The sequence below is a fragment of the Delphinus delphis genome, chromosome 5 (assembly GCF_949987515.2).
Source record: "Delphinus delphis chromosome 5, mDelDel1.2, whole genome shotgun sequence".
Lineage (NCBI taxonomy): Eukaryota > Metazoa > Chordata > Mammalia > Artiodactyla > Delphinidae > Delphinus > Delphinus delphis.
This window is the reverse complement of record NC_082687.1, coordinates 78,454,862-78,469,870: the sequence shown is the minus strand read 5'-3', so window position 1 is coordinate 78,469,870 and position 15,009 is coordinate 78,454,862. Positions and strand designations below refer to the sequence as shown.

At 37.0% G+C, this 15,009-nt stretch overlaps 1 protein-coding gene across 4 annotated transcripts in view; it reads right to left on the bottom strand.

Moving 5' to 3' along the window:
* ARAP2 (ArfGAP with RhoGAP domain, ankyrin repeat and PH domain 2) overlaps window positions 1–15,009 on the bottom strand; it is a 200,215-nt gene that overhangs the window by 49,018 nt on the left and 136,188 nt on the right. For all 4 annotated transcript variants that reach the window (XM_060012718.2, XM_060012721.2, XM_060012720.2 and 1 more), the window contains one exon: window positions 13,924–14,041. In XM_060012718.2, the coding sequence (XP_059868701.1) occupies window positions 13,924–14,041 (118 nt within the window). The remainder of the gene's footprint in view (window positions 1–13,923; window positions 14,042–15,009) is intronic.

The following is a 15,009-nucleotide window of genomic DNA, read 5'->3' as shown; positions in this document are numbered from 1 at the left end:
GGGGTCCGGCAGCGGGAAGAGGAATGCCTAGAGAATCAGACTTAAAGGCTAGTGGGATTTGATTGCAGGAATTCGACAGGACTGGGGGAAACAGAGACTGCACTCTTGGAGGGCACACACAAAGTAGTGTGTGCATTGGGACCCAGGGGAAGGAGCAGTGACCCCAGGGGAGACTGAACCAGACCTACCAGCTAGTGTTGGAGGGTCTCCTGCAGAGGCAGGGGGTGGCTCTGTCTCACCATGAGGACAAGGACACAGGCAGCAGAAGTTCTGGGAAGCAGTCCTTGGCATGAGCCCTCCCAGAGTCTGCCATTAGCTCCACCAAAGAGCCCAGGTAGGCTTCAGTGTGGGGTCGCCTCGGGCCAAACAACCAATAGGGAGGGAACCCAGCCCCACCCATCAGCAGGCAAGATGATTAAAGTTTTACTGAGCTCTGCCCACCAGAGCAACACCCAGCTCTACCCACCACCAGTCCCTCCCATCAGGATACTTGCACAAGCCTCTTAGAGAGCCTCATCCACCAGAGGGCAGACAGCAGAAGCAAGAAGAACTACAATCCTGCAGCCTGTGGAACAAAAACCACATTCACAGAAAGACAAGATGAAAAGGCAGAAGGCTATGTACCAGGTGAAGGAATAAGATAAAACCCCAGAAAAACAGCTAAATGAAGTGGAGATAGGCAACTTTCCAGAAAAAGAATTCAGAATAATGATAGTGAAGATGATCCAGGACCTCAGAAAAAGAATGGAGGCAAAGATAGAGATGATGCAAGAAATGTTTAACAAACACCTAGAAGAATTAAAGAACAAACAGAGATGAACAATACAATAACTGAAATGAAAACTACACTAAAAGGATTCAATAGCAGAATAACTGAGGCAGAAGAACGGATAAGTGACGTGGAAGACAGAATGGTGGAATTCACTGCTGCAGAACAGAATAAAGAAAAAAGAATGAAAAGAAATGAAGACAGCCTAAGAGACCTCTGGGATAACATTAAACACAAAAACAAAAACAAAAATTCGCATTATAGGGGTCCCAGAAAGAGAAGGGAGAGAGAAAGGACCTGAGAAATATTTGAAGAGATTATAGTCGAAAACTTCCCTAACATGGGAAAGGAAATAGCCACCCAAGTCCAGGAAGTGCTGAGAGTCCAAGGCAGGAGAAACCCAAGGAGAAACATGCCGAGATACATAGTAATCAAATTGGCAAAAATTAAAGACAAATTATTGAAAGCAGCAAGGGAAAAAATGACAAATAATATACAAGGGAACTCCCATAAGGTTAACAGCTGATTTCTCAGCAGAAACTCTACAAGCCAGAAGGGAGTGGCATGATATACTTAAAGTGATGAAAGGGAAGAACCTACAACCAAGATTACTCTACCCAGCAAAGATCTCATTCATATTCGATGGAGAAATCAAAAGCTATACAGAGAAGCAAAAGCTAAGAGAATTCAGCACCACCAAACCAGCTCTACAACAAATGGTAAAGGAACTTCTCCAAGTGGTGAACACAAGAGAAGAAAAGGACCTACACAAAGAAACCCAAAACAATTAAGAAAATGGTAATAGGAACATACATATCGATAATTAACTTAAATGTGAATGGATTAAATGCTCCAACCAAAAGACACAGGCTTGCTGAATGGATACAAGAACAAGACCCATCTATATGCTGTCTACAAGAGACCCACTTCAGACCTAGGGACACATACAGACTGAAAGTGAGGGGATGGAAAAAGATATTCCATGCAAATGGAAATAAAAAGAAAGGTGGAGTAGCAATTCTCATATCAGACAAAATAGACTTTAAAATAAAGAATGTTACAAGAGACAAGGAAGGACACTACATAATTATCATGGGATCAATCCAAGAAGAAGATATAACAATTATAAATATATATGCACCCAACATAGGAGCACCTCAATACATAAGGCAACTGCTAACGGCTGTAAAAGAGGAAATCAACAGTAACACAATAATAGTGGGAGACTTTAACACCTTACTTACACCAATGGACAGATCATCCACAAAGAAAATTAATAAGGAAACACAAGCTTTAAGCGACACAACAGACCACATAGATTTAATAGATATTTATAGGACATTCCAGGTAAAACAGCAGATCACACTTCTTCTCAAGTGCACAGAGAACATTCTCCAGGATAGATCACTTGGGTCACAAATCAAGTCTCAGTAAATTTAGGAAAACTGAAATCATATCAAGCATCTTTTCTGACCACAACACTATGAGATTAGAAATGAATTACAAGGAAAAAAACATAAAAAACACAAACACACGGAGGGTAAACAACACGTTACTAAATAACCAAGAGATCACTGAAGAAATCAAAGAGGAAATCAAAAAATAGCTAGAGACAAATGACAATGAAAACATAATGATCCAAAACGTATGGGATGCAGCAAAAGCAGTACTAGGAGGGGAGTTTATAGCTATACAAGCCTACCTCAAGAAATAAGAAAAATCTCAAATAAACAATCTAACCTTACACCTAAAGGAACTAGAGAAAGAAGAACAAAACCCACAGTTAATAGAAGGAAAGAAATCCTAAAGATCAGAGCAGAAATAAATGAAAAAGAAACAAAGAAAAGAATAACAAAGATCAATAAAACTAAAATCTTGTTCTTTGAGAAGATAAACAAAATTGATAAACCATGAGCCACACTCATCAAGAAAAAGAGGAAGAGGACTCAACAAAATTAGAATTGAAAAAGGAGAAGTTACAACAGACACCGCAGAAATACAAATCCTCCTAAGAGACTATTACAAGCAACTCTATGGCAATAAAATGGACAACCTGGAAGAAATGGACAAATTCTTAGAAAGGTATAACCTTCCAAGACTGAACCGGGAAGAAATAGAAAATATGAACAGATCAATCACAAGTAATGAAATTGAAACTGTGATTAAAAATCTTCCAACAAACAAAAGTCCAGGACCCGATGGCTTCACAGGTGAATTCTATCAAACATTTAGAGAAGGGCTAATACCCATCCTTCTCAAACTTCCATAAAATTGCAGAGGAAGGAACACTCCCAAACTCATTCTATGAGGCCAGCATCACCCTGATACCAAAACCACACAAAGATAGTACAAAAAAAAAAAAAAAAATTACAGACCAATATCACTGATGAATATCGATGAAAAAATCCTCAACAAAATACTAGCAAACAGAATCCAACAACATGTTAAAAGGATCATACACCATGATCAAGTGGGATTTATCACAGGGATGCAAGCGTTCTACAATATACACAAATCAATCAATGTGATACACCATATTAACAAATTGAAGAAGAAAAACCATATGATCATCTCAATAGATGCAGAAGAAGCTTTTGACAAAATTCAACATTGATTTATAATAAAAACTCTCCAGAAAGGGGGCATAGAGGGAACCTCCTTCAACATAATAAAGGCCATATACAACAAACCCACAGCAAACAACATTCTCAATGATAAAAAACTGAAAGTATTTCCTCTAAGATTAGGAACAAGACAAGGATGTCCACTCTCACCACTATTATTCAAAATAGTTTTGGAAGTCCTAGCCACAGTAATCAGAGAAGAAAAAGAAATAAAAGGAATACAAATTGGAAAAGAAGAAGTAAAACTGTCACTTTTGCAGATGACATGATACTATACATAGAGAATCCTAAAGATGCTACCAGAAAACTACTAGAGCTAATCAATGAATTTGGTAAAGTAGCAGGATACAAAATTAATGCACAGAAATCTCTTGCATTCCTATACACTAATAATGAAAAATCTGAAAGAGAAATTAAGGAAACACTCCTATTTACCACTGCAGCAAAAAGAATAAAATACCTAGGAATAAACCTACCTAGGGAGACACAAGACCTGTGTGCAGAAAACTATAAGACACTGATGAAAGAAATTAAAGATGACACAACAGATGGAGAGATATACCATGTTCTTATATTGGAAGAATCAATATTGTGAAAATGACTATACTACCCAAAGCAATCTACAGATTCAATGCAATCCCTACCAAATTACCAGTGGCCTGCCTTTTTTACAGAACTAGAACAAAAAATCTTAACATTTGTATGGAGACACAAGAGACCCCGAATAGCCAAAGCAGTTTTGAGGTAAAAAGCAGAGCTGGAAGAATCAGACTCCCTGAGTTCAGAATATACTACAAAGCTACAGTAATCAAGAAAGTATGGTACTGGCACAAAAACAGAAATATAGATCAATGGAACAGGATAGAAAGCCCAGAGATAAACCCACGCACATATGGTCACCTTATCTTTGATAAAGGAGGCAAGAATATTCAGTGGAGAAAAGACACCTGTTCAATAAGTGGTGCTGGGAAAACTGGACAGCTACATGTAAAAGAATGAAACTAGAACACTCCCTAACACCATACACAAAAATAGAATCAAAATGGACTAGAGATCTAAATGTATGACCGGACACTATAAAACTCATAGAGGAAAACATAGGAAGAACACTCTTTGACATAAATCACAGCAAGATCTTTTTTGATCCACCTCCTAGAGTAATGGAAATAAAACCAAAAATAAACAAATGGAACCTAATGAAACTTCAAAGCTTTTGTACAGCAAAGGAAACCATAAACAAGACGAAAAGACAAGCCTCAGAATGGGAGAAAATATTTGCAAATGAATCAATGGACAAAGGATTAATCTCCAAAATATGTAAACAGCTCATGCAGCTCAATATTAAGAAAACAAACAACCCAATCCCAAAATGGGCAGAAGACCTAAATAGACATTTCTCCAAAGAAGACATACAGATGGCCAAGAAGCACATGAAAAGCTGCTCAACATCACTAATCATTAGAGAAATGCAAATCAAAACTACAATGAGGTATCACCTCACACTGGTCAGAATGGCCATCATCAGAAAATGTACAAACAACAAATGCTGGAGAGGGTGTGGAGTAAAGGGAACCCTCTTGCACTGTTGGTGGGAATGTACATTGATACAGCCACTATGGAGAACAGTATGGAGGTTCCTTAAAAAAAAACTAAAAATAGAATTACCATATGATCCAGCAATCACACTACTCGGCATGTACACAGAGAAAACCATAATTCAAAAAGACACATGCACCCCAATGTTCATTGCAGCACTATTTACAATAGCCAGGTCATGGAAGCAACCTAAGTGCCGCTTGACAGATGAATGGATAAAGAAGATGTGGTACATATATACAATGGAATATTACTCAGCCATAAAAAGGAATGAAATTGGGTCATTTTTTGAGACATGGATGGATCTAGAGGCTATCATACAGAGTGAAGTCAGTCAGAAAGAGAAAAACAAATATCCTATATTAACGCATATATGTGGAACCTAGAAAAATGGTACAGATGAACTGGTTTGCAGGGCAGAAATTGAGACACAGATGTAGAGAACAAACATATGGACACCAAGGGGGGAAGCAGCGGTGGGGTGGCGATGGTGGTGTGATGCATTGGGAGATTGGGATTGACATGTATACACTGATGTGTATAAAATGGAGGACTAATAAGAAGCTGCTGCATAAAATAATAAATAAAATAAAATTCAAAAATTCAGAAAAAAAGATTTCTCCTTGATAAATGCTCATTCATATACATCTGTTTTATGTAAGCATCTTTTAAAATACATCACAAGTTCTTAGCATAGAATTAACAAAAAAATCACAGGCTTTTAAAATTACAATCAAAGTTTCATAGGAAATTGTTTTGCTGATCAAAATATGCCAATCAGTTAATAAAATGTTATGACAGTAGCATATGCTGAGAAAAAAAGAAATTCAGGCTTTTTATAGTATACTGAAAATAGCATAATTGAAATAGCCAAGAACATAAGCTCTAACATGAAGATGTTGATGTAACTTTCCTCGTACCACAGCCTTTATAAGTGAGTTCAGCTCTTTCATACTCTCCTACATGTGAAACGAATAGTTCTTGGCTTTTCGTTTTTGGTTAAAGTAGTAATTAATGCTAATGACAAACAACAAAGCGTATGTCAATAGCATCACACTTGTATATGACCCATGCTATTTTAATTGGTAATAAAATCACAAGTGAAAAAGACCAAATATATCACGTTCTCCTTAATACTGGTCTCCCAGAGAAGTTCAACTACTTGCCTAAAGCCAAATAGCTGGTAAGGAACAAAGATGTGACTCTCAAATGTATCTGACTTTACAGCCCCAAATCATAACTACTACACTCGGTTTTATTTTGGACAAATATGTAAACCTCCCCATGATGATTTTCACACATGTAATTTTGGGGAAAAAGTATCAACTCACCAAGATATTTCTGAGGACTAAATAAGGTAATATAAGCAAAGTGAAAAACAATTCAGTTCACACTTTCTCCTTACTTTCCTATCCTTAGTGAGAAGATGGTAAGGAAATAAGATAGTTTCAACATCCTATATGTAAAGAAACTGATGATATTGCAGTTGGATTGGCAGTGGGAATGATACTCTTAACTGCAGAACTATCTGGATTGAAATAAAAGCATACTCTCCTTTATTACAAGATTAAATTTGCAATGAGACTTCCAAATATCAGAACATTTATATTAAAGAGGGTCACCATTACAAGTAGATACAATAGTGATAGTTCTGAAGTGCTCTTAGTTATACTGAACTATATCACAGCAGACATAGAGATAAATATAGATGTGCAAAAAATTAGCCAAGTATATTTTTCACATCAGTCTCATAGTATGAAATACTTCAGGAGAATGAAAATCCTGAAGATCCAAGTTCCTGCTTAAAAACAGAGCTGAGAGCTTCCCTCGTGGTGCAGTGGTTGAGAATCTGCCTGCCAATGCAGGGGACACGGGTTCGAGCCCTGGTCTGGGAAGATCCCACATGCCGCGGAGCAACTGGGCCCGTGAGCCACAATTACTGAGCCTGCGCCACTGGAGCCTGTGCTCTGCAACAAGAGAGGCCGCGATAGTGAGAGGCCTGCGCACCATAATGAAGAGTGGCCCCTGCTTGCCACAACTAGAGAAAGCCTTCGCACAGAAACGAAGACCCAACACAGCCATAAATAAATAAATAAATAAATAATAATTTTTTAAAAAAGCTGTAAAAAACAGAGCTGAAAAATGGGTTGAAAAGATAAATATTTTAAATCGTTAGACTGTCAAATGATACAATTCTAAAAGAAAGAGGTAAGAGGCAGGAAAAATGGACTGAGTCATCCAACGTTGTTGGAATATAAATTCCTACAAATAAACAAGTTTTTATTAATAGTTACATTTACAACCATCTGTCATGATAGATTTTATGCTATGTAAGTCAGCTGGCATTAGGGCATTATTAGAAATAACTAATTTGCACACTATCTATAGCATTAAAATTGCTGAAAATTCAGTGTAGTTATTTAACAACAGGTCTGGACGTGGTTCTTTTGCTAGGTAAATCATGTTCTCAATAGTTTAAAATCTTGTCCACAGAATTAAACCTGGCCTACCTTGTTAGATAGAGAACTATTCATTTCCACCTGAAATAACAGGTGTTGTCCTTAAACTTCTGGCAGTAATGACACAGGATTTCCAGAGACAGTTATGACTTCCTTAATAATTATTTTTAGTGCCAAGCCTAGAGCCATGCAAGTCTTTCTCTGTCCTATCCACATACTCAGAGGGTGACAGCACTTGTGTCAATCAAGAGAAGAGCTAGAAAGACTCTGATTAAAACTGAACTGATCTTCCATTTCATAGTAGCTATGAAGAGAAGGAAGAAAACATTTTGTTATGATATTGCTGTGTAGAAAGTAACTGCTTCACAAACTTGAACCTCTCAGTGAGGAAGCCCACTTAAATGAAGCCCCGTGGGCAGTTAATTTTTTTCAGCATATGAAGAACCTAAGGGGTATGGGACTACATTGGCAGGGTACAGGTTCATTTTTAAGGTGAAGCATTAAAATAACAGTGTACTTTATAAGTATGGTGAAAGAGATACCCTCTCCTAAGGTGGGTTTCAGCTTGTCCTGATGATTGCCTGACATCTTTCAAAGAATGAAACAGAGAAAGACTTGTTCTCCATCTAGTACAAATTTCAAATGTCCCACAGGCATTCATTTAAAAGGAAAACCTACTTATAAACTAACAGCTTAGAATCTAACTCAGCTTTACATATAAATTCTCAAAATATTTTATATGGTTTTAATGTGGTATTTTTTTTCCCCCATGACTGTAACTACTGTATGAGCAAAAAAAAAAAAAAAAGATTGTGCTTTGTCTGTCAGAACTTTTCTAAGAGTTGTTTACCATTTGCTATGGTCTGAATGTTTGCCCCCTCCCCAGTTCATATGTTGAAACTAATCCCCAATGTGATGGTATTATGAGGTGGGCCCTTTGCAAGGTGATTAAATCATGAAGGCAGAGCCCTCCTGAATGGGTTTAGTGCTCTTATAAAAGAGATCCCACGAGCTCCCTTCTATCATGTGAGGACTCAGTGAAAACATGGACATGTGATCCAGGAAGCAGGCCCTCACCAAACACCAAGTCTGCTGGTGCCTTGATCTTGGACTTCCCAGCCTCCAGAACTGTGAGAAGTAAATTTCTGTTGTGGAGTTCTGTTATAGCAGGCTGAACAGACTAAGATGCCATTTCACCAATGATGGCAATTCTGCTAATGATACATGAGTCACAAACTGACATGCTTGTATCAGTCTGCATTTGTAGCTGTCACATCCATGATAATTCCATTTATAAATTTAAGAATATATTTTCATTATCTTCGACTATATAGGAATGTCTGAGCATTTATGTATTATAACACATATTTTCTTCTTACTTATTTCTATAATTAGGTTATAACATTTTTTTAATGGGTATAATAGAGTATCTCAGGAGAGTAAAGGGACCAAACAAAATATCTATTATACAAAGGGGGCACTGGAAAAGACAGGGTAGAGGACTATTGCTTTAAAATTTACAGGTACCTAAAATAAAATCCAGCACTTCTGGTTCACTTACTTATTTATCCATTTATTTATTTATCTATCTATCTATCTATCTATTTATTTATTTTTGGTTGCTTCAGTTACTTGCAGGATTTATATTTACATTAGGAAAAGCACCAATTCCCTGCTGACATTCTTCCTATCAACTACAATCTTGTGACTACCAATGCCTTCACTTTTATCTTCTTTTTACACTTCACTTTATCTTCCCTGCATGTTACTAGAAATAAAGCTCTTAACATTTCAGAATTTCAGGTGGAGCACACAGGTCCCATCTGCTCCAGTAAGCCAACATAATCACAGGCCCCTTTGTTGCTTTCTTAGCTTTATTCCTCTAAAAGCAGTGAAAATAATCTTAGTTTTCCCTTCCGGCAATTTCGACTTGAATGGTTGACCAGACATTAAAACCATGCCAAATTTGAATTCCTAACTCCATCAGATGTATTCTTTCTTGATGTACATGGGGTGTTCCTTTGATTACATATTTGGACATTCACAAGTCAAAACAGCTTGAAGTCTCCTAGTCTTTTTATATCTTCATCAAGATAACTTTTTTTTAATTAGCGAGAAGGAACCACCACCACCACCAACACCACCAACAAAAACCCGACTCCAATCTTACCATTTGTGATGTACTAATGGGCACATGCAAGTTGATAATTAGTCATTTTCAGGGTCAGCCTCCCTTCATTTTCCCAGGTGAAATTTAAAAAGACTGTTTCCAGATACATTGCAATCTCTCTTCTAGCTCTACATAATTCTTCCTATCCTCACCCATTCTGCTTACTCCTCTCAGTCCAAAAGACCAATGCCCAAAGGCACAGACCTCCAGAGCTGTGACACAGGGATATGCTTTGACTCAACCCCTGAGAGAACAAGGGTGGTAGCGAGAGGATGCTTACCCCCAAATCCACGATTCAATTTTGCTGTGGCTTTCCAAAAAAAAAAAAAAAAAAAGCAACAGAAGCATGCAGGAGACCATCAGCTGTCTAAGATCTCACCAGGGCTTTGATATCTCCTAGTGGTTCCTAATCTATAAGCAGAAATCACTTTTTTTGTGCCTTCCATATTTGGATACATCTATCCAAGCAGCAACAATCCCAGTCACTCAGGTTCAGAATGCACCCCTATCCTGTTCCACCTAAGTTAACAAGATATTGAAAATATGTTCCACATCATACACTATGCTAGAGGTACCAAGAGATATAAAGATCTAAAAAATATGGTAAATCCTAAAGAACATAAGGCAGAGCCAGGTTACTATTCTACAAGTCAGATTAGTATGCAGTATTATAGATCTTTAAGCAAATAATCACAAAAGATCAGTGAGAACTATATTCATCTAATTACCATCTTGGAGGAAGGGGCATTTGAGCTGGATCTTGAAGGATGGATAATATGGATAATGAAGAAATAATGAAAGGGTATGTATTTATATATTGAAGTATAGTTGATTTATAATGTTATATTAGTTTCAGGTGTACAACACAGTGATTCAATATTTTTATAGGTTATACTCCATTTAAAGTTATTACAAAATAATGGCTACATTTCCTTGTACTGTATAATATATCCTTGTTGCTTATTTATTTTATACACAGTAGTTTGTATCTCTTAGTCCCCTACCCCTATCTTGCCTCTGCCACTTCCCTCTCCCTCCCTCTGGTAACCACTAATTTGTTCTCTATGCCTGCGAGTCTGTTTCTCTTTTGTTATATATATTCATTTGCTTTACTTCTTAAATTCCACATATAAGTGACTATATGTGGATATAACAGAGTACTTGTATTTTTCTGATTTATTTCATGAGCATAACACTCGCTAGGTCCATCCCATTGTTGCAATTGGCAGAATTTCATTCTTTTTTACGGTTGACTAGTATTTCACTGTACATACACTGTATATACATATCACATCTTCTTTATCCATTCGTCTGTTGATGGACACTTAGGTTGCTTCCATATCTTGGCAATTGTAAGTAATGCTGCTATGAACTTTGGGGTGCATGTATCTTTTCAAATTACAGTTTTCCTCTTTTCTGGCTATATACCCAGGAGTGGAACTGCTGGATCATATAGTAGCTCTATTTTTAGTTTTTTGAGGAACCTCCATACTGTTTTCCATAGTGGCTGCACCAATTTACATTCCCACCAACAGTGTACTAGGGTTCTCTTTTTTCCACATCCTTGCAAACATTTGTTATTTATAGACATTTTGATGATAGCCATTTTGAGAGGTGTGAGGTGATATCTCATTGTGGTTTTGATTTGCATTTCCCCGATGATTAGTGATGTTGGGTATATTTTCATGTACCTGTTGGCCACCTACATGTCTTCTTTGGAAAAAATGTCTATTCAGATCCTCTGCCCATTTATTAATTGGGTCATTTGGGGGGTTTTTGCTACTGACTCGTATGGGCTCTTTATATATTTTGGATATTAACCTCTTAACAGACATATTATTTGCAAATATTTTTTCATATTCTGTAGGTTGTCTTTTTGTTTTGTTGATGGTTTCCTTTGCTGTGCACAGCTTTTGAGTTTAATTAGATCCCATTTGTTTATTTTTCTTTTAGTTTCTTTTGCCTTGGGAGACGGATTCAAAAAATATTGCTACAATTTATATCAAAAGAGTCTTCTGTCTATGTTCTCTTCTAGGAGTTTTATGGATTCAGGTCTTATATTTAAGTCTTTAGTCCATTTTAAGTTTATTTTTGTATACGGTGTGAGAAAATGTTCTAATTTCATTCTTTCACACGTAGCTGTCCAGTTTTCCCAGTACAACTTATTGATATTGTCTTTTCTCCAGTAATGAAAGAGTTTTAAAACGGTTTTAAAACAATATGAGAGAGTGGCATGGACTAATATATACTACCAAATATAAAATAGATAGCTAGTGGGAAGCAGCCGTGTAGCACAGGGAGATCAGCTCGGTGCTTTGTGACCACCTAGAGGGGTGGGATAGGGAGGGTGGGAGGGAGGGAGACACAAAAGGGAGGAGATATGGGGATATATGTATACGTATAGCTGATTCACTCTGTTGTAAAGCAGAAACTAACACACCATTATAAAGCAATTATACTCCAATAAAGATGTTTAAAACAATAACAACAACAAAAATGATGAAAATTAAAAGAAAAAATAAAACAATATGATCCTATTTGTGATTTAGAAAGATACTGTCAGCAGTAATGCTGACAATTATCTTTTACTCACAGATATGATGAAGCTGGTAACCTAGCCCCTCCCCTTAAAATTAAACAAAAATCAAGACTTTACCACCATTGAACCATATAGTAATACAAGAGTGTGCTTCACTTATGTAAAAGATTTTAATTGTATGGCAGCTAGTACTAGGCACTGTGCCAGGGACAGAGACTGTACTAAAGATAGAAAAAAGAGAGGCCCTCCTTCCTTCTAAAGAGTTCTCATCAAGAAAGACAAAAATAAATCCACACGATAGGCATTATAAAAAAAGATAAAGACAAAGTGCAATGGAACACTTAGTCTGGGTTTTAAAGGAGGTAAACAGGTGGGCCAGAGGGGGAAGTATAAAGGCACACTTGGGAAACACCTGCTTGCACGTTAGTCAAGCACAAAGGGTAGAAGTGACTGTCTATAAAGAAATGTAAAATGAGAAAAGATGGTAAAAGATCAGAGCAGCAGAAACCCACTGCTTAGGGAACAGACAGAGGAAGAAGAACTGACAAATGAGATAAAACGATTTGAGCACCAGGAGGAGAATCCAGGCAACGATGAAAATAGAGTGAACACTTTCCAAGAAAAAAGGGAACGGTCATTAGCAATAAATGCAACGGTAAGGACAAGCAAAGTAAAGCCGGAAGCAAATCCACTGGACTTGGCAGTTAGGGGTCACAGGAGTCATTTGACAAAGGACCTTCTGTGAGTGGGGCTGACTGAGCCCAACTATGGGCTAGACAGTGTGAACTGACACCGAAGGACCAGTGTCACTGAATCTTGGCAATGAATATTGGAAAGTAGTGTTTTAATACAAATTATATTTTTAAAGAATTGTGCACAATAAAAAGAAAAAAAGGAATAAAAACATCAAGATGGAATAATGAAAGACAAAGTATTTGATAATCTCATTTCATTCTAACACTGATTACAAGACTCCTAATAACACAGGATGAGGTATTTTAACATTCATTTTTAATTTTTGTCTTGAGCTTGTGGGTGGCAAGATTTTACTTTTGGCAGTTTGACATCTATACTTGAAAGGGTCCCAAGACCTTAGCAGGTATCAGCTAGACAGATGGTCAAGGTACAAAGACGTTCTGCATCTCATTTTTTTTTCCTAGAGGTCTTTAAAACCAAATGGTGTCATTATAATGTTAGGCTTATTACTCTTGGGGCAGTCAAGGTGTTTTAAAAGCTCTCTTTATCCTTCTGCATCTGAGATAAAAGATGACAAAATACCTGATTCACTCCACTAAAGATGAAAAAGAAAAAATGAAAAATAAGCTTCTGCTAGGCTTAATACAATATTATTTTTAAAAATAATAAGTAACTTTTTAAATCAGTACTCTTGTTCTTGTTAAATAAGTAGCATACAGGAATAAGGTAGAATACGGTGGATAGTGGTGATGACATTTAGACTATTGTTACAAATCAAATTGCTTGTTCTTATAAATAAGGCCTTATTTCCTGAGGCAACAACATACATGCCTAATGCTTTATACTATATGTTTATGGTCAATAAAATAATTACTTTGATGAGTAAAATCATAGGAGGGCAACCTCAAGTGGCACTAACATACATCAACACATGCACTGAGGTAGAAGGGAAGTCATAACGAGATGTTAAGCTTTAGAAAAACATAAAATGTTAGCAATGACTTGTCACAAAAATAGTATTTCTTCATACTTTAAGCAATTTAAGAATCCCTAGCATGAGAACCACTTACCAAGCTCTTCATTTTCTATGACTTCAAATGTGGCCCAGATATCATCTTTTGTAGGAATTATATTTTTTATTGCTAATATGTCATTAGTTAATTCTTCTGCTTCCATCACGGGAGATATCTAAAAGAGAAGCAAAATTTCTTCAGAATATATGTCAGACACAGAAGTGGCCTTTGCTAGGGCAGTAATACTCCCCCATCTACCACCTAATGATACTCCAAATTTCCTCTTAGTATGTTTACCTAGCTTCTCTAAGCACATGGGGAAAGCCTATTCAGATCTTCTCCATATAATGTAATATATTTTAATGCATGTGTAAAAAAAAGATCACCATATAGGCATAATCAGAGAGAATGTTTTTTTCTCACTTAGTGAACAATTACATCACTCAAAAAGGGAAGAATATACCTACTCATACTAAGACCTTCCACAGACATTGGATCCAATGGTCTTCTAGGGGTAAAACTTTTCACTCAGTTCTATAATTAGGAGTTCCAAGGAGTTTGGTTTATTCAGCTTGGGCCCTAAATTATACACAGTTGACTGCTGTCTGCCATGCCAAAAAGCCCCAGGGTTTTAGTGGTCTGTGGTGTGCCCCACCATGCCAAGTGACAGATGGTGGGACACCGAAGTATGCTCGAGCCAGGCTTTCAGGGCACAGGGCAGAGTCTGCAGTGTCAGCCTGGGGGTCAGCTCTAAAACAGTCCCAACGCCTCAGGCCATTATATAAGCACGCCATCTTCTTCAGGGACTTTGGGGATTTTTGATTTGTTTCTTCCTGGTTTTGGTTTTGCCAGTCAGTCTTACAGGTATGTTGGCCAAAAGCAAGTTGGCTTTCTCCAATTAGAATTTAGTTATAATGTTAAACAAATAGAAGATGATTTAAGCTTTAGAATATTGCAGCTGCAACTTAATTATACACGTTTTCAGTAAAACTATGTACCTATTCAAAAATTTCTTAGAAAATGTGCTCACTTCCCTTTCTTCTGTCCATTACTAATCTTAAGCACACTGCACATATATAAATAACATAAAACATTTCTCTTACAGGTAATTCATATAGTCTATCTTTTGGAGTTCATGGAATT